Here is a 20272-nt window from a genome sequence, read left to right on the forward strand (position 1 = left end):
TCAGAGTTCAGCACAAGGCCTTTACGTAAAGAATCAATGCATTGGTAAATTATCAACAGTTTTTTTGTATTAAAATTAAGTAAATAAAACTCTATGCTACGCATATGTCATTCTGAGCCCGACTTCAAGGGGGCAGTAGTGAGCATTGAAGACTCCGGCTAGCCGCCCAGCAGAGGAAGAGACACGAGACACAAGGCATGCGATGACTTTGGTGTGATATTGATGAAAGCTAAATCCGAAATGAACACGTTACGAACAACACTTTTGCGCATTTCTGGGGGACAGAGTTTGTGTCGGTATGTGAAACCAATCGGTTATTTAAAAACTTGTTGAATTAGTTTGCCTAACGTTTTTTTGATTGTGAATCGCTGGCGTTAGCGATGAAATCGCATCGGGTTTTTTTATGTTTGTTTGTTTTTTTAAACCAATGATATATTGGTATTAATCTACCAGGATATGTTGCAACAACACAGCTAAGCATAGATTACAAAAAACACAGTGAAAATATTACAAGAGTGTAATGATGATGTAGTCCGTTTATGCAGCAATTAAGTCTAGTTGAGTCTCTTTCATTTCTCTTTCATTTATTCATATTTAGTGACTTTTAAGTTTACATCTGTTCATGCCAGTCAGGCCCATGCATAGATTAATCACCTGTATGCATCACTCTGCAGCTGAGTTCTGAGGAAGGACTCATGCGCAGTGTATGGATGCATGTGTTAATGTTATACACTATGTTCTGATTCACTTCCAGGAGTAATGGCCCTAACTCAGCCGTATCCAGCTGCAGTCAGCTACGCTCTATCAGTTCCTTGCTTCTGTCACGGGCAGTAGCTGAGCAGAAGCCTGTCCTGCAAGGAACCCTGAACACCAAAGCAGAGGGAGTTTGTGTTTCCCAGCAGCCACTCTGGCAGCATCAACAGGTCCGCACAGTCAAACGTGGGACAGAGTATCAGCCGAAGAACATCAAACGAAAGAGGACCCATGGGTGGATCAAAAGAATTAGCACTCCAAGTGGGATCGAAGTAATCCTGCGCCGAATGCTCAAAGGACGAAAGTCTCTCACTCATTGATGCTCTGACCGGACACTGGCTTTGATGGGTCTTTGAAGTAAATCTCAGTTGAATGTCAGCTGTGCAGTAGAGCTTTTGAGTTTCTAGTGGGAATAATTGTCAAATTAAAACAATGCACAGTGGAGTCAATAGATGCCACTTCATTGGGTGGTATTTGTTTTTATTTCAGTTTGATGGATCTTGTCCGTCTTCATACTTCCAGTTGAGCGTATTCATGTCAAAGTTTTTGGCGTGTTCTCAGATCAGGGGATTCACTTTTGGATTTTTTTTAATAACATCAGCATACTTGTAAGTAATCAAAATAGGACAGGAAGTATAAGTGAGAGTTGTTGTTTTTTTTTTAATTATTATTCCAACTAGTAAAAATGTTTATTATAATGTAATTAAAAATAAAAACAAATTATAAAAGAAACTGCATTTGTTGTGGTGTATTGTATCATGTTTTATTGTAAGTATTATAGTTAATGTTTTTAAGCATTTTTATATGCATTTGGTTAGTATGAAATAAGAGTAACTTGGTGTATATTGTGTCTAACATACAATTAAAGTTCTTTTCACAGTAATTCCATTTTATTGCATTACGGGTTCACACTCATAAGATCAAAATTGGCAAGGACAATGCATTCTTTTTAGATTGTCATATTTACCTTTTAATATAAGAAAAATAATAAGGTGTAGAAAAATAGAAAATTTGTACATTTTACATTGCTCATTCAAACGTCCTTTCTTATACTAGGCCCATGCCTAAACTGATTTTATCATGCAGGTGACTTGGCATGCCCCTTCAGTGAGTAAACTATATGGAGGTCTCAGATTAATATATTGTATTAAAATGATCTTTGACATGCAGTTCCACTCACTACATGGTTGCTTTATCACATTTAAGCAAATGTTAAGCATTTACAATCAGTGCTATATATTAACTGAGTAGCATCGCCATTTCATTCACTGTTTTTTTGAAGAATTGGTACCGAAGTCTGAGCTTTCAACCTCAGATGGAAGCTCCTCTGATGAAGGGTTTTGGTCATTATTTGTGTGTTGTGCATTAGTGGCCCTTGAGGCATCTTCCGGTTTCGCATGTTGTTCAGAAATAGCACCAGTACATGGATTTTCCTTTCCGAAGTTGAAGAGTTTGCCAGGATTGAAGGACTTGCTGGGAGACTGTGATTTCTCGTGACTCCCAGGTGAAGCTGCCTGTGCGACTGCTGCAGCAGCCTCCTTTTTTAACTCTTGGGATTTGAGGAACTTCAGAAAACCTGGAAGTTTGGCCTCACCACTTGTGGGAGAAGTGGTTGAGGTGAATTTACCCTGAAGTGGGATTATCTGTTTAAGTTTCATTACATTATTGTTGCCTAAAAGGGAGCTGGGTCTCTTGAGTTTATCTCCTCCGGAGCTGAACTTGGCCCCTGGGCTTTTTTCATGGTGATGGTCTTCACCTCCATTCAGATCGGACTTGTCTTGATCTTGTCGTGCCAATTCCTCTGCCATTTTTTGATGCTCCTCTTCTTCTTCAGATTTCCTCCGTTGCTGCTGCTGGTGCTGCTGTGCAAGGCGTTCATGTTTCTGATTTTAAAACAGACAATAATACAACCCTTTTAACTCAACAAAACAAGACTTTTTTTCTTCTCAATGTGCTTATATGCATGTTGAAATTACCCCGGTTTCAGCTTAGTCCTAGACTAAAATATGAAACTGAGCTGTTGCACTGACTAAACTTAAAACATGTCAGTGGCTTTGTTTTGTTGTAAGATGCACACCAGTAATGCTTTTTTTTTTTGAGGCAATTACTAAAATGTCCTAATTGAACAATTGAACAATGGCCTAAACCCTGGTTTAGACTAAGCCCTGTCTATGAAACCGGGCCTTTGTGTTTTATTTTTGAATTTCTTTAGACAAAACCAACTTTTATCTGTTTAATATTTACTGATTGTCACTTATGAAATATGAATGTCTATACATTACAATGGACATTGCTAGTCTATGATCATCATGTCCTGTGCTACCTTGAGAGCTTCTCTCCGCTGATATTCAAGTTTGGCCATCTCATCTGCCACCCAATTTGGGATATCAGGAATTGCAACATGAATTATATATTTGAGTAGAATGGCAAAGTGCTGAAAACCATAAAAGAAAGAGTTACATTCAATTAACCGCACTTGTACATAATTTAGCCAAGCTGAAGTTTGTTATGCATAACATAACATAGATTTCTATTTCAATTTCTGTTCTGTCCTGAAAAAAATATATCAAGATTTTCACCAAAAAAATTAAACAGCACAACTGTTTTTAACATATATTATTATTAATATAAAATTAGTTTATTGGGTATTAAATCTACATATAGACATTTTTCTGAAGAGTTTCTGAAGAGGTTTTTTTTTTTTTTTTTTTTTTTTTTTTTTTTGCTATATTCTCTTACCTCTAGCACTACAACAGAGATGATGGCCATCTCTGGGCTCAACCAGGGGAAGAGTCGTTGTAGCTGACCACACTGGCCAATAAGGTAACAGTTCACAATTATTGCAATCAGACCCATTGCCTCCATTGCGGTCTGTTTAAATTTTAAGAACAAACAAAAGAAAATGAACACAAACAAGAAATGCAATCTGCTGTGAATAATTTATTAAGCAATTACTCTGAATGGATCTGCTGACCTGCCATTGTCCGATGTTTTCAACCCTTTGCCCAAATGGTCTCTGGAGGCCTGTGCAAAGTTTTAAGGCATCGCTTCGGATTTCTACAATGTTGTTTATGAGGGCACACATGGCTGCCAGAGGAAATGCAGAGGAGAAGAGCACAACATAGCCAAACTGTATGAACATCTCCTGGTAATCCTGAAGAGTATCCTGCAAGTCGGAACAAAATAAAATGGCCTTGTTTTTGACAAAGATATTTACCCAGCTACTGATTTCAGAAAGTAATTCACAGAAACAACATTTCTAAACTTGTATCATTAACAATTTCATCAGCTGCTTAGGCTAATGATCTAGATGGAGGAGCACAAACCTCATAAGTTAGCATGCAACTTTCAATCTCCGGTTGGGTCAAAACAGTAGACTCAGTCTCCTCTGGAGGATCCATCCAGGACATTTTCCTTTCTGAACTGTTGTTCTCTCCAGCAGATTTGGTACTTCTTCTGTGAGTTCCTTGAGGTTTACTCACAGAATCATCTATGTCTCTGTCATCATCATCGTCATCATCACGTATATCAAATATTAAAGATGGATCCATTCCTTCCTCCACGAGGGTAGGACTGCCATCGTCCTGTAAGCTGGCCTGTGTCGGGACTTCCGCAACCTTGTCCTTGTACTCCACCTTCTCTGTGAAGCTGACCTTCCTTTGCTTCAGTCCAGCATCATCATCCCCTTCCTCCATTTTGGGAACTCTGTAGCTGGCGATTAAACTCCTCCTTTCTCTCTTTTCTGATTGCTCTGGAGGTGAGCCACATTTGTTCACATCCAGAGTGGCTTGGCAAGTCAGTCGTATCCTTTGCACTATTAACTGACTGTAGTTCAGGAGCATGGTTTGAATTAAGTCCCATAATGTCCTCAGAGCACCTAATTTATGGTGCTCATAGAGATATGGCTGTAAGACTTCTTTTATATTTTGTAGAAATTGGCGGAAGATCAACAACGTGGCCAGCATCTGTACATTAAAGAGAGTAATTTTTTTCTGGGCTGCGGAATTATTTATTCATGATAATTTGTTGCTTTAACATTATTCTGTCGTCTGTGTATTACCTCTTTTAACCGCTCCATGTCTTTGAGATAAAATCCAATGTAGAAAAGGCTGAGGTAAGAATTTATGAACTGAAACTTTAAAATGTAAAACACAATTTTTAACCATTACAGATACACACCATACTTCATAAGTCATCAAATACACTGTAAGTATGCTGATACATTCATAAACTAAACATCCCCTGGTTTACATAAATAGATGAAATGAACCATTAAACTTACAAAAACAGTCTTGAGGATGAGATTATTGTCATAAGTACTTTGCAGTCTGTAGTTTTCTGTTAAAAAAAAAAAAAACAGGTGTCAACAATAATGAACAAACCAGCTGTGAAATAACCAAAAATACAGGTTTGCTGTTAATTTAAGGACCCAATTTATGTCCCAGTCTGGCTACACGTAACACGGTGTAATGAAAATCCAAATACACATTTAATATTTTATATGTTATAAGCATATTTAAGTCTTACCCATATCATTAAGCCAGAGAGCTATTTTCTTGTACACTTCATCACATATAGTAACAGTTACAGCCAGAAGAATTTTTGGAAAAAATCTACATATGCTTGGCAACTCCTTTGTTTCCATGACAAGTTCCTGGAAGAGACAGAAGTCATGAATCCTGATTATCCATGAACCATGTTTAGATTAATATGGACAACAAATATGTCTGAAACTTCAGTGCAGAGTTTATTTGAAATAACTTGCTGTAGCATGTTTTGCAATAAATGTTACAGCGTGTCCTTACTTGAAGTTCCAGGCAGATAAACATGGCTAAGCAGACGAAGCAGAGACAGAGGATGCAGATGGGAAAGCTGACGAACCAACGGAACATTCTCCTCTTCCAGGGTGGGTAGAAAAACTCTTCACAGCCTGTCACCGGACTGCGACGCTTAATTCCCTAATGTACATGTAGCAAATATTACTGTTATAAATATTACTAGAAACACTGGCAGAAAGTATAAACACATCACTACTGTAAAGAACTTTAGGATCAGACCCAGTAATATATATATATATATATATATATATATATATATATATATATATATATATATATATATATATATATATATATATATATATATTACTGGAGACTGATCCTAAATTCTGATTTCATCAGACATTAAATACATCTACTGATTTCATCACAGGAATAAATACATTTTTAAATACATTCAAATAGAAGCACTTATTTTATATAGTAAATATATATGTATATATATATATATATATATATATATATGACCTTCACCTGCTCTAATTAAACATTTTGACTAATTTAAAGTTATATTAAAATGATGTCAGCACCCGAAACTGTGGACGGGGTTCCTCTAGTGACTCTGCTGGGGTGTCCAGAGTTCCCCACTTATATGCCAGTTCTGCTTCCCGCCGTTTCCACCTCTCCAGGAAGAGTGTTGCCCACACCACATTGAAAAGGGCAAACACCACGCAGCATATATCCTGACTTGTCTGCATATCAAAAAAGGCTGGTGATAAAACCGTGCCTTCAAACCAAATACCCGCACGCTTTCTTTACATTCATTCTAAAGCTAAAGAATTGTGATTTTAAGGAAAACAACCTGCCTGATCAGACTCAGCAAAGATCCAAAGCAGAAAGCCAATCACTGCTGGATACAGCATAGAGTTGGTGTAAAAGCCCAACCAAGCAAAGTACATGCCAATTTTCACACCAAAATAATCACACACGTCATCTGTCAGGAACGAGACAACAAAACAATTAGGTCAAAACAATTAGATAAAATAGCCTGTTGATATTGTTTTGATATTGTTAGACTGGCACTAAGGTGAAATGCAAACCACAAAACAGTGAAATATGCCTCAACCAAGATCCGAACTTCATAGTTCCAAAATAAATCACATGATTCTTTATAAAAGGGGATCCTTCATAGAGTTCTCATTACACATAACAAAACATGTAGTGACTCGTAGTTTGCATTAGGAATTCATAGTGTAACACTTTCATATTTGCTCAGAGCAAATCGGTCTGTACTAAAGAAAGCAGGTAGATACACATAAGTTTGTTTGCTAAAGGCAGAGCCTTGGCCTGAAATCTTATTATACAACCACTTAAAAGCACCAACCATTTCAGAATAGCTAAAAGGTATTTGACTCCTGTGCAAGTCAAGACTTTAGTTCTCACCTAAAGGCTGCTTCTCACAGACTGCCTGAACCCAGGACGTCATCAGCTGATTCAGGATCCTCTGCTCATGAAGAGGAAACATTTGAAGGATCACACCCCTGGCTATAAGCTCTGGTACTGCCAGGGACACACAAAATTTTTATCAGATTCGGGGAACAAATTCCTGAACTTGATAACCAACATTTCAGAAGAAAAGAAATGTTGAGATATGTACTGATTGGTTGGCCCTCCAGGAAGTGAATGTTATGAAGGGCCTCTCCATGTTTCGCCCGCAGATTATCCAGCCAATATTTGATAATACTCTGACGCTCCTAAAGAATTGACAGGGAAAAAACTGATGCAATGAACAAATTGAACAGATGAAAATGTATGATTGATTCATGGCAGATTAATGGCAGACCTGTGATGTGAAGAAACAGAGCTCGCTCTCGATGTTTTCATAGATATCATCCTCCTCGCATGAAAACCTGCGAGTGCCGCCTCCGTAGCGTGGCTTCACCGCCTTTTGCATCCCCATCTGTTCGGCTCCACACAACAAGCTTCAGACAAAAAACAACAATCATTCTAATGCCGTATTTATGTAGGACCCGGTGACCATCTGTCAAACGTTTCAGACATTTTATATGGAAAAATACAATACAATAACTGAGATGAAATGAGTGGAGCAGGTTTTCTACAGTGTCTTACTTCTCAAAGGTTGAGGTAATGAAGAATGCATAGGTGTGCGTGTATTTATGCTGCCGGATCTGGATTCTGACTTGTGGAATTCCCAAACGAACTTTGTTAAGTAACCATAACAGTGTATGGTCATCTGTGGAGTCTGTGGAAAAGAAGAAAACATGCTGATATATGTCCAGAAATGCACATTTTATTATCAAATTATTTTTAAATATTTTGTAAATAAATGTAAAAAGATGTGCAAAATGCACCACTACATTCATACTGTAAGGTAGCAAACGTTACATTTGTGATATGAAGACAATAAAAAAAAACCCATCTGTGTTCATCTATAACTGGATTAGTGCAAATGAGTAAAACTGAAAGCTATGACCTACACACCTGGGAATGTCATAAGAACATCACAGTTTTCAGTGGGTGCCATTGTGATCGTAGTTTTATGCTTCATGAGGAACTGTCTGGCATGAAAGAGACGGCCTCTGAGCAATTTCTCTGTTTGCAAGAGAAACAAAAAAAGAAGTTATTCTTGTAATGTTATAGTTATAGTAATCATTATATATATATAGATTATACACGTAATTGTTCAGTTAAATTTTCATTTCATGTGTTTGGTTTCCGGTGTCATCCACTTCCAGGGTTTTTTTAGCTGTAAAAACCAGCTCTGTTTCTGCTTGATATTGTAAACCGGTGTTTCTTACCATATTACATTAACGTATTAATTAGCACAAACAGTTTTACCATTTACTGCACTTTGCTATTCCTTCCGTTATTTCCCTACAGTAGCTAATGAATAGAAAATCTTTCACATTCATAGAAAACAGCTTACCTACTTTCCTGTTGAAAAATAAGGTGGATACGTGCGTGTTTGTGTTCACAAAAAGAAGCCAAAGGTTTTATTAAAAAATTGTATTCATTCCAACATTTGGTGACTTATCCTATAGTTACTATACATCTCCACTAAATCTCCTGCGCACACATCACAAACCACTCAGCTTTCCATTTGAGCTGTCATCCTATTAAGGTTAAACCAAACAGACATTTCAACAGTCGCAGTCCACATCCACAGAAACCAAGCCTGTTTTTACACTTTCCAAAAATCCTTTAAGCTCACCATTACGCCCCGAAAGTATGTTTTTTAGTTTTTTGTGTTGCTTTAATGGGATAAGAGAGCAAATCCAGTCGAGCTGCTGTCTCATTTAACCATCACCAATGCATTAAACACAGCTTTCTTCTCACTCAAGTTTAAGAGTTTGTTTCGGAAGAAAAAAAGTCCTTGTGTAAAAAATGTTATCAATTTTCTGACCACTGTGTTATAAACTGTGCTCTTTTTAGTGACGGTTACATGAAGTGTTAAGAAAATGAGAAGCGCAGCTTATCTTGGCAGCCTATACAAAACTATTTGAAGAATAAAAAAAAAACACACACATGCAAACGTGTGAGTCTGAGATATGATTGTGAGAACTCTCAAACGTAAAAACAGAAAGACGAACAAGATAAAAAATAATAATAATTAGCTCAGTTCCATTTACGGCAGATATCATACAGTTAAACAGTGTGACATCATGAATATGCATTTTAGCTGCTCTGGTGCTATTTAACACAATTTTGGCAGAGTGACTGCGTTCAAACATAATGAACATCAAGGGAGGATTTGTGACATAACAAGCAGGATCAATGCACATATGGTGGAGAATGATTCTGCCTCAGCAAATATAGGGGTTATTAAAGTACAAATGTTTGAAAGACATAACAGTAGTGATCTGAATGAGCACAATTACAGATATTGCCATCTATGTTCTGTGTATTATAGGTGCATACGTGTCCTCCACAAAGAGGCAAAGCGCCTATACCGTTTAACACTTACACACAATGTCAACACACGATAACGGACAGGCAAATAATGTTTAGGCTGCTAGACAAATATTAGACCTTCAGATATCAACCTTTTGTATTGTATTCGGCCCCTAATAGCTATCAGTCCTGTCACACACTAGCGTGAAAATACACAGGGATATATATATATATATATAAACACGCATATTTTTATTGGTTTGCACTCACCCACGACGGCTGTCTGAGTGTCACTCACCTAACACCGCCGAGGACATCGCGTGAGACCTCCGCTTCGCTCCGCTTCACGAACACGTCAGCTGCGCCGTTGCCGTCGTCGGTACTGGTGCTGAAGCTGCACGGCCAGGACCAGCGAGACTTCCCCAGCGGCCAGAGCCTTTCCCAGATGCGAACAGGTGCAGAGAGTCCATCGACCACCGAATAAATCCTCGATCACATGCTGACATCGATCACCCATGGCGCTGTCAAAACTCGGCACATTTCCTCATCATCCTGGAAGAGCGGTTTTCAGCTTCCGCGTATTCGCTAAACCGCGTCTGGCCGCGCAGCTCTGTTACTTCGCCGTGTTTCTCTGTTTTGGCGGCCCGTGAGTTGTTGTCAGTAAGTTGGCGTATGCGCCATCTGTCTATTCTCGCCTGGAAAATTACGCAACGTGAGGTGCATTATTCATAGATGTGCAGAATCGAGCCAATGAGAGTGAATGCGCAGAGATCTCGCGCACAAAGAGGTGGAAACTCGGTAAAGGTGAGAGCGAAGACTGGACGTGGTAACGATCTGAACGTGCAATTACCGAACATATCGTGTTACTGAGGACGTGTTGTACTTTGAGCTGTTTTTCAGCTAATATTGATCACTTCTTCGAGGATCGTTCTGTGAAAATGGGATGTTTGGTGTCCCTTATGAGTTAAATATACATAAAGCAGATTCCTTTTGACTACACATCAGTAATAATCAAGTTTAATTGCACTTTTATTCTTCTTTCTCAGCGAAGATGTGCGTTTTTTCATACGTTTAGGCTATAGATTATAGTAGACATAAAAAGCAGGCTAAAATTGTATAAACACGTGTTTTCAGTTCATGTATTAGCCTGGTTCCCATCGTTAATCAATTTAATGAAATTATTTTGCATAATTAAAATAAAATGCATCTAGTGTCACTTTTAATACTTTATATAGTAGAGTAGGGTAAATCTAGTTTTTCTCAGTAGGGGGCGATGCTAAATCTGACCCTGCTACCGGGATTTTGGTCACTAAACAGTTTATTGTTGGAAACGCGATTAAAGATAAAATGCTGTAAAAATGTTAGCAGTTAATAAAAGCACAAAATGAACTATAAAACGGTCACACTACTACTTCTCTAAAGACGTAGCTATTTCAAAACATTGACTTTTTTAAAATTTAGCTTGAGATGTACAGGACATTTAACATTTTTCAGAAATCTTTTTTTTTTCATTGATCGTTCCAACAAATCCTGATCAAACTGCAGTCAGGTAAAAAAAAAAAAAAAACAAATACAGCAAACCAACACAATAAAAACATGAACTTTTATCTGTTTTTGCATATAAACTCTTTATAAAATTTATTCTAAAAATTGCCTTTTTTAAATAGAAGAGGCACCATTTAATAAAATGGCTTTCAAACAGTCACTGTCACTTAGAACCTAAAGACTACATTATAATTGGTTTATGGATGGCCGTTCAGCTTGACAAGCACGTAGACCTATAATTATAACACTGACTGATAATTACATTGTCAGTCTCCATCAGTGATCAGTGAAGGCAGGGCCCCTGGTAATATTTAAACATCAACCACTTTCTGATTTATTAGGTACATGTCTTCATAAAGTCATTTGCACTCAAGAGTAAACTTATTGTACTGAAGATTAACCTTGTATCTAAATGGCTACTGGTTAATTAATACCTAACAATGCTGGTTCATATAGTCATGAACTCCCATTTCAGCAAGCGTGGCATTACTCATAAATGTTGTTGAAATTTCATTAAGAGTGCATTTTTAGATGCAGAAGTTGGATCAAAGTATAATTAAAATTGGTGAACATTGGATTATTTATACACACAGTCACTTACTTTACAATGAAGTAATAGTTAACTTTGAATGTTGCATTGAGCAGAATGCAGGCCATTTACTCAAAAAAATAAAAAACAAGGAGTTTTAAAAAGCACATTTTCTTGCAGGGTTTGACTCAAGAATTCAGAGTTAGCCTAATAGTCCTCTCAGTTATGAATTTAAATGCTTAGATAGCTCCACCTGGTGTTTGATGTGTGTGTTGGAGTTCTTGAGTACTGTATTGGTGGCAACTTTTTTTGAGCAATTTTATTTGGGCACTTTTCAATTGAAAATGTGTAGCAGATTTTTGGATAAGCTCCGATTTTAAACGTAAAACGAATATAGAAACATAAAAATATAATATTTAATATGATACAAGTCACTGATGCTGTATTTAATTTGTAAAAGCAAATCAGTCTTATTTTGTATACTTTTTGTTTCCCATTAGCATTTGTATGTATTTATAATCTTTATGTCTGTACCATATCAGCACGAAGCATTATCAAGAATCATTTTAAACGTTAACAATTTGAATTGCTCACAAAATGTATTTGAAAGATAATGTATTTTCCTGAATGAACTGGTAGTAGGCGACTGTGCGGCGTTAGTCAAAAGTTCCATAGTTTAAGGATATTTTAGTTTTAATTAAATAAATATAACACATTTTAAATAACTCTTGCTGTTTTCTTCCTCTAGAAAGATTATATAATCTGAAAAGACTCCCAAGAGACGATGTGTAGAGGTCAACAAGAGAAGGTTTTGGCCTTTAATGTCTTTACCAGAGTGGTGGGCATAGAGGGACCAAGCAAATAGGAAATGCAATTAGTGCTTTGGGGGAACAAAGAACGCTAGCTTCTAGAGACAAAAGGTGATGAGTTTTGTGACCTAAGTAGGAAGGACGTAATAATAATAAGCACTTATGCGTTTCCTGATGGAGGGTGGAGAAGGGATATTTACCTCGATTATGCAGAACGCCATGCTTATTTTTAAAAGACCCCAAAGAAAAATTCGTCACGGCTCGTTACAATGGAGCAAGGTGGACTATTTTTCCTCCGGCCTTTTCCAGAGCTATCACCAGGAGAAACCTCAGGATAGCATCAGCTAGTTTATATAAAGTTCAGAGTCGCTGGCACTAAACACTCCACATCCACAAACAAAAGTCGCATTGTTTTCTGTATATGTCTCTGTGTCTTTACAAAGATAGTTCAAAGACGCTGGTGTCATGTCCCAGACGTCAGAGCCACCAAAACCTGTCTACACCTCTTTGAGAACCGGAGGTCTTACTGTCTTAAGTGGAAAAACCATGTATATCAAACAAAGGATATCCTTTAAGATGGATAGCAGGCTCCTTCTGTGACGCCTCTATATATTAATTGGCGCCCTGTTTCTTTGCTTTTGTCTGATCCACCTTTTTGGCATTGCTGGTGGCAGGATGCTTGTTGACATGTGAAATCATTTCAATTGTTTTACATTATGTACACAGGTTGCCAGTACCTACCGTGCAATTAGCATTCGTTTACTCACAGACCGGCTGCGTATTTATACTAATCATATGTCAGATCGATTACAATATTTCACAACATATTTAGAGCCAGAATGCATTAATTTGTTCCCTTCACTGACTTTAACCTTCCTGCACGTTGGTTGAGCGATGACTCGGTATGACACTTAAATGGGTTTGCTTTGGTTGGAAAGTGGCTCTGTTTTAAATAGTGCTTCCCATTGACGCAAAACAATGACAATAGCCTGATGGTTAGCCAGAGCTATTTTAAGCTTATGTGAAGTGGACCTATTGAACATTTCATTGATAGTTCTTCTTGTACTTATGGTCATTTTACTGTATTGGTGCCACATACCTGCGGCCTGGAGTCATTGTATTTTTTGGTAAACACATTTGTTCTGTTTATTTCCGTCTTATTTATAGACATAAAGAATGCAATAACATTTTAGAGCTTTGCGCTTATGTAAGGTTCAGGGCTGAGCTGCAGTTATGAGTAAGAAATATACATATTACATTGTAACTGCAAAAGAATATAAACATTATATCCGGGACATATTTGCCCCTTTTTATATGTAGATAACTACTTTTCTAGTGTGACTTTTTTTCAAATAAAATTTAAATATGCTAAAAATAAAAAATGGATTAAAACATGTTCTGCTTATTTTTCATAAACTGTTTTATTTCATGCATCAAGAGAACCAATAAAAAATAAGTTTACAAAAAATAGAAAATTGTAGTGATAGATATATACAAGATATATATTTTATAAGGTATATACAAGCATAAATGAATTTAATGCACAAAAGACATTTTCAATTTCATCCCACAAAATGTAACTGATATTCGTGTTAATAATTAGTATTCACATCAAAGATTTGCAGAGTCAGTACATTTAGGTTTTCTATTTTCAAACCGTTATAGACAGTTCTGACTGGGATTTTTGCCAGGACTTTGTTCGCTCCCTCAATTTTGGAGTAAGTAACGATGCAGCTCCTTCAAATGAAGACTGATCTGTGCTGTAAATCAAACATAAAAGATTAGGCACAGAGAAAAGTCCATAAAATCTGATTAAAAAGTACAGAGTAATAGCATACTGGTATACCTTGGCTTACTTCGGCTCCACCCGTTGGTGTTCTTGTCCCTGCAAGAGTTGCTCCAGGTGTGTTAGACCCGAGTGATCCAAGACCTCCTATCGCTGGTTTTCCCATCCCTACTCCACTTGATCCTGCACTGCTGAATGGTCCACTTTGTCCGATCGCAGAAGGGCTTGATCCAACGCCGCCAAATCCTGCCAACCCCGGTCCTACTCCACCCAAACTACTTGTCCCAGTCTGGGCTAAACCTGTTCTAGTTGATCCACCTAATCCTGTGCTGCCCGGTACACCTGAAAGGCTCCCTGTCCCCCCTACAGCTGTATTTAATGATCCTGTCATACCTGTTCCTGTGTTGCCCCATCTTGTGCTTGATCCTACACCATTAGAGTTCGGAAATGCTGATCCAGTGGAGCCAGCCCCGGTCCATGGCACGTTTGGTTTGCTTAGACCTGTTGAACTCATACCGGTCCCACCAGTATTTGGTACGTTTGGCAAACCAAAGGGGTTTGGCATGAATGGGTTAGTTCGAACTGTCGGCTGAAAAAAAAGAGAAAGTAATTAAGTTATTAAATAAATAAATAAATAAATACATATATATATATATATATATATATATATATATATATATATAAAAAAAAGGACCATATTAACCTCACCTTACAGTTGGCAAGTGTAGTATTGAGATGCTCAACTGTGCTTTTGAGCGTTTTAATTTCATTTTCTCTCAAAGAGATGAGCTCGCCTTTTAGTTTGTTATCATCTTTTAGTTTTCTGTTCTCCAGCAGAAGTTTTTCACTGTCTTGGTCGTTCTTGAGCTGAAGTTGATCAAGAGTTTTGCGATGCTCGCGAATCATGACACTGCGATTCTGATTGCACCACGTAGCGTCCTCTTTCAGACGTATGTTGTCTATCGTATATTTGGCATTTTCCCCATGAATTCTTGTGACCTGGTTCCCCACTACGTTCAGATAGGATTGGAGCTTGTTTTCGACTTCTCTTGAAAGACTGCTACAGTTTTCCCGAATGTCTTCGAGCTGACTTTTTTGTTTATCGCACGTTAGCTGGAAAGAAATATGTTTTGCGAAAAAATCATCGATCCTTTTAAGGAATTCTTTGGTGACGTTAGGGATTTCTTGTAAAGAAGCGCCAAAATCCTCTTTGCACTTCTTTTGGTACAAGGCAAGCTCCTCTTCAAGGAAAGCCTTGTCTCGCCTTAGATGAATTGTTTCCAAGTGATACCCATCCTTGTCTTTGTTGGAATTGTCCAGCTCAGTTTTTGCATTGTTCACCATCTGAGTAAAGTTTGCTTTAACCAGCTTTAGCATATCCTCTGACTGCTGGAGCATACTTTGCAAGCGTCTGTTGTCTTAAAAACAACAACAACAAAACAAACTGATGATCTGCTTGGTTAAATTTAAGCAGGAGTTACAACCAGTGTGTTAAATAAACAAAGAATTAGCATTTTTGTATTCAAGTACCTTATAAGACACCTTAAATATCAATTGTAAGAAATCTTACCACTTGTATCTGGACAATACATAGGAGGACATGACCTGGGTCCAACCGTTCTTTTTTCCATCTCGCATCGTGACTGTAAACAAAAGAGCACAAACAAACTTTTAGTTGAGGTTAAAGTAATGCATTTTAGCTCTCTACACTCTTTAAAAAAAGGTGCCATAAGATAATAAGTAAATACTAAAATACCATAAAAGGACCTTTTTTTGTCTAAATGGTTTCATAAAGTAAATCTGAAGAACTCATCAAAATTATTTCGCCAAAAAAGGTTCTTTTTGGCGAAATAAACTTCTTCAGATTATAAAAAAGTAAGAAAGAGATGTTTCTTTAAGGAGTCTTTGACTGAATAGTTCTTTGTGGAACCAAAAATGTTTTTTTTTCTCGTGCATCGCTGTGAAGAACCTTTTCAGCAGCTCTATTTCCAGTGTTTTCCAGAATGTTCCCATAATAAAAGAAAAGTTTTTACAGCATTAAAAAAAGCACATGAAAACGTTGACAAAATAACGGTTTCATGGTCGAATGGGAATGTTAAGAAGACATTTTTAGAACACCGTAGATCATGCAATTAAATGCACAATCTCAAATCTCACCATTGTTATTTGCATGTTCCTTATTGTCAGAGATGAGGTGTTCGCCAGTCTGCGTAATTCAGCCAGAGCTTTGTCATTGATCTGCTTTGCAGTGAGAGTGACGTTCAGAACTTTGGTGAGGTTCTTTTCCTTCCCACGGAGAACGAAATTTTCCATCGTGAGTTTGCTGACGCTTTGGTCCAGCTCTTGCAGCCTCTTCTCCTCCACCGTGTGCTCGGGCTGTCCGTACACCAGAAAGAGCACCAGACTCGCGATGATCAGTGACTGGATGAGTGAGGAGAAAAAGAAGACGATCTTCATGTAGTAACCACAGCTCTTGCCTTTTGACTTGTGCATCTTCTTGGCAGCCAAGCCAAAGTTGGCCTGAGAGTACCTGCTGTTGTACATCACTGACCTAATCAAGCTCCTTCACTCCTAAAACATCAAAAGCAAAATAAGAAGTTAAATATGTCAACGCTGCCAGCTTATATTGTTTTCCTGCACCTCCCATTGGATGACGCTTCCCTGATCCACCCTATGCTCATGATTCCCGAGGTTAGAACAACATCACGCACTGACCTGGGGGTGGCCCAAACCTAGACTGTACACTGTCTCCAAAACAGATCCTTTTGTTTGACAGCATGTTGGCACTTGAGAAAGCACATGGTTGATGGTTTGACTACGTGCCGTTTTGTAAAGCTATTCAGAGATGATTCTAGGTTAATCGATCTAGGTTAATGACCACAACGTTGTACAATATTTTGTATATTGGCATTACGTAACAGATGCTCTAAAATACTCCCGATTGATTCAAGATTGTAAAACACATTCCTACATGCTGTCTATAACTCTTCCTGGCGTAGGTAGGATGAGGATGTGGTTTGTATATTGCGTCTTACTAAAACATTAAAGCACCAAAGCATTTCACTCCATGGCCAGTTTTACTTTAAACACGATACACTTAAGTTACCAATTTGGTGCCTTTGTAAAATATTCTGTAATTGTTGAGCCATATGTTTCTATTTTATTCTGATATCTTATACAGTGCATCTTAAGAGTCAGAGGATAGGAACATTATGAAAGCATGTGGCTTTCCTGCCAGGAACTGTTGATGTGCCACCCCGATTCCAAGAGGAAACAGTAATTCATAGCTGTGTCTCAGGGTGACAAACGTAGAAGGCCCTGTCTGGACACGTCTTAGATAAACTACTGAACAAATGAAGGAAATCAGTAATAAACACAGATGTATACACATCTGCTGACATTATCAAGAATTAATCGTCCTGTTTATCTGTTTCTAAAATACGGCTGACGTTAAAATTATCATCATGTAACGATATTCACTATGTTGTTTCAAATCCCGTAAACCTGCCAAAGAACACATTACCTCATTAATGTTAAAACGTTTGTGCTCGAATTATGTAATTACACAGACGAGACTTCACATTGCGAGAATTATAAAAAGGAAAATAAATAAGCATCATTTGAAATGTAGCAATGAAGCATGCGGTGATCTACAGAGAAACAATTTTAGGGAGACAGCAAAAAAATAAATAAAATGAAATAAGTATAGTAAAATGCTTTGGGGTTTTTTTTAAATTACATTAGGAATAGTTTGATAGTTAGCTACCTAAACTAAATCGCTTTTGAGATGCTTTTAAATTCTCCTTTGAGAGTTCTCCACAGGTATAGTAGACTTTCTTTGAAATTATGTTGCTAACATTCTCTTTTAAGTTATGAAAATGTTATTTATGAATGTTCTCTGAAAATGAAAAATGTCTAGTTTTCAAAATGTATTTATTTATTTAGGTTATGTGAACATTTCCTAATTCTGAGAATGTTCCTTGTTAGCTGGGCACATGTTTTATAGAGCTACAGAGTCAGTGTTTACACTTTTCAGTCTCTGATACTAAACTGGAAAAGAAATATGTATTTTAACATAAAACATTTACGGAAATCTTAGTTTCTTCATCTCAACACTTGATGGCGATGTTTCCAAATAACACTAGCATTTTGTAGCGGACACATTGAAATAAAAATAATAAATAATAATAATAATAAAAATAAAATAAAATAAAAAAATAAAACAGTACAGAATATTTCACAAAATAAAATATAATAATTTAAAATAAAATACACATATTTTATTGCAAAATAAAAACATTATTTTATTAAACATCTTTGAAGCTCATGCATGTTCCAGCATGTTTTTAGGGCTCTGTAAAGTGAGCATAAGTAAGAGTTGCAATGTTACCCCTATCCTAAAAGAGATCAATCACATTCCTGAACCCTGGGGTCAAAGGCCAAATAAACACCCAGCTTGTACAATGCACATAACTCAAGCATGCACTCTCAGACTCTTTTTTTGTGCTCTCTTTGACACACAATATGAGAAAAAGGCTTTACATGCTAAGAAACCAGATCTTGAAAAAGAGCTGATATAAATTGATGATGCCAAATCGGTTTGCTTCTGGTTTCGTTGAGAAAACAAAGTATGTTTTTGTTTCTGTTGTTTCTAAGAATACGATTTCACAGAAACGGTTGAGAAGGAAGCAGAGGTTGAGTGAGGGCAGCAAATGCAATGTTTTTCTCTTGTGTGTGACCCTCGAATAATTACGTGAACTGGTGGCCAAGATCTAAATCTTAAAGCAAGAGACAGCTGTCTCCTGAATCAAAAACAAGATGTACAGCCTGGATGGTTTCTCATTGTTTGAAAGTAATAAAAAGTGTAAATTAAAGAAACTCTACGTTCCTTTTCATACAAGAAATAATGCTAAATCAAAATCTTTGGCTGAACCAGTGACCTTATACGGCACAGCTGCATTGTTTGATAATTGCACAAAATATATTATTACACAGAATTGTGCCTTTTCTACCCTCTGACCTCTTGCCACGTGAATCTGGATTTAATTCAAGCTTTACCTTCCCTATAAATATCTTCTCGGGATATTACTCAAACATCTTCTGGTAACTACATTAACATGATTTGTACTTATTTTAACACTATGCTCAAAAAGCAATCTCTGGGCATTTTAATGTTTCCTGCTGTCTATTTTTTACATTACAAGAATTTTTTAATGCTATTCAATCTGGTTGTGACTAGTATCGACTTTAATGTTACTTCAGAACAAACTAGTGCTCAGAGACAAGTAACTAACCCACTTTAACTAAAAACCAAATTGCATATATTTTAAATTCCTTTTGAGATCTGTAGTTCAGATATCAACTAGTCACTTCCTACTCATGTATATCAATTTCTAGTTTCACCAATAGTCCAGTTTTTGCTGGTACCTATTTTCTAGCTTTACTGGTATCTGTATTCATTTAGGTACTACTCATAATCCTGTTTACTATATATTCGTCAGTGCTGAGTAGTAAAAGTAATTAAAAATAGAATACATTTTCTATCTTTTTGTAATGTATATCAAATAAATGTTCTTATTTAAATTAAAGTTAGGTTAAAAGTAATCTAAAAGCTATGAAAAAACAGTCTAATTAGATTACCTTACATGTGTAATGCAATGTATTAAGTTACGAACTACAATTTTGGTTGCACTTAATTTAACAGTACATGTACTTACAGTGTACCTACCTAAAAAGGTACTGTAATAAAAGGTAATCACATGGGGTAGAGTTAGGTTTAGGGGTACGTTCAGTAATATTGTAATTACAATAATAAGTACATGGTATGTACATGAGTAACAGGAGCATAAAATAAAGTGCTACGACATTTTTTCTTGTGTAATTTATCATGTAATAACACACTGTAATTTGCAAGTAATTACCATTTATTAGACACCGCTATGGCATTTGTAGCATTACTATTAAAACTTTCAATTGAAGTATAAAGCCATTCTTAGCCTTTGATAAAAAGGCAGGAGAAAGGTTACGGTAAACTACTGGGAAAGATATTATATATAAGTATATAAATATATAATATAAGCACCGGTGAAGTTGGAGTAGATCGTGAATACCGTAATAAGTATCAGCCTAGTATTTATTAAATCATTATTTGAAATGTGAA

The 20272-nt window shown here is 36.8% G+C and overlaps 3 protein-coding genes across 4 annotated transcripts; 1 reads left to right on the forward strand and 2 right to left on the reverse strand.

Annotated features, from left to right (window-relative positions):
* The first annotated feature begins 46 nt into the window (after nucleotides 1–46).
* mrpl34 (mitochondrial ribosomal protein L34) lies at nucleotides 47–1415 on the forward strand. The gene is made up of 2 exons (XM_043219439.1): nucleotides 47–296; nucleotides 755–1415. The coding sequence occupies exons 1-2, from the start codon at nucleotides 223–225 to the stop codon at nucleotides 1071–1073; spliced, it is 393 nt and encodes a 130-aa protein (XP_043075374.1). The 5' UTR covers nucleotides 47–222; the 3' UTR covers nucleotides 1074–1415.
* Nucleotides 1416–1699: 284 nt separating this feature from the next.
* Nucleotides 1700–10976, reverse strand: ano8a (anoctamin 8a). 2 transcript variants are annotated; one of them, XM_043219372.1, is made up of 17 exons: nucleotides 9742–10976; nucleotides 8034–8144; nucleotides 7662–7794; nucleotides 7375–7513; nucleotides 7189–7285; nucleotides 6975–7091; nucleotides 6398–6525; nucleotides 6122–6283; nucleotides 5559–5711; nucleotides 5281–5407; nucleotides 5036–5091; nucleotides 4814–4888; nucleotides 4080–4718; nucleotides 3728–3919; nucleotides 3493–3624; nucleotides 3077–3187; nucleotides 1700–2636 (listed from the first exon to the last, which is right to left on the reverse strand). In XM_043219372.1, the coding sequence occupies exons 1-17, from the start codon at nucleotides 9758–9760 to the stop codon at nucleotides 2019–2021; spliced, it is 3009 nt and encodes a 1002-aa protein (XP_043075307.1). In that variant the 5' UTR covers nucleotides 9761–10976; the 3' UTR covers nucleotides 1700–2018. The 2 variants fall into 2 exon arrangements, with proteins under 2 accessions (XP_043075307.1, XP_043075316.1); XM_043219381.1 differs by lacking the exons at nucleotides 6122–6283; nucleotides 6398–6525; nucleotides 6975–7091; nucleotides 7189–7285 and having other exon boundaries at nucleotides 9742–10975.
* Nucleotides 10977–13744: 2768 nt separating this feature from the next.
* On the reverse strand, nucleotides 13745–16712 carry plvapa (plasmalemma vesicle associated protein a). Its single transcript, XM_043219393.1, has 5 exons — nucleotides 16270–16712; nucleotides 15683–15755; nucleotides 14821–15530; nucleotides 14173–14701; nucleotides 13745–14086 (listed from the first exon to the last, which is right to left on the reverse strand). The coding sequence occupies exons 1-5, from the start codon at nucleotides 16654–16656 to the stop codon at nucleotides 14034–14036; spliced, it is 1752 nt and encodes a 583-aa protein (XP_043075328.1). The 5' UTR covers nucleotides 16657–16712; the 3' UTR covers nucleotides 13745–14033.
* Nucleotides 16713–20272: the final 3560 nt, after the last annotated feature.

Source organism: Puntigrus tetrazona, chromosome 2 (assembly GCF_018831695.1).
Source record: "Puntigrus tetrazona isolate hp1 chromosome 2, ASM1883169v1, whole genome shotgun sequence".
In the NCBI taxonomy this organism is placed as follows: domain Eukaryota; kingdom Metazoa; phylum Chordata; class Actinopteri; order Cypriniformes; family Cyprinidae; genus Puntigrus; species Puntigrus tetrazona.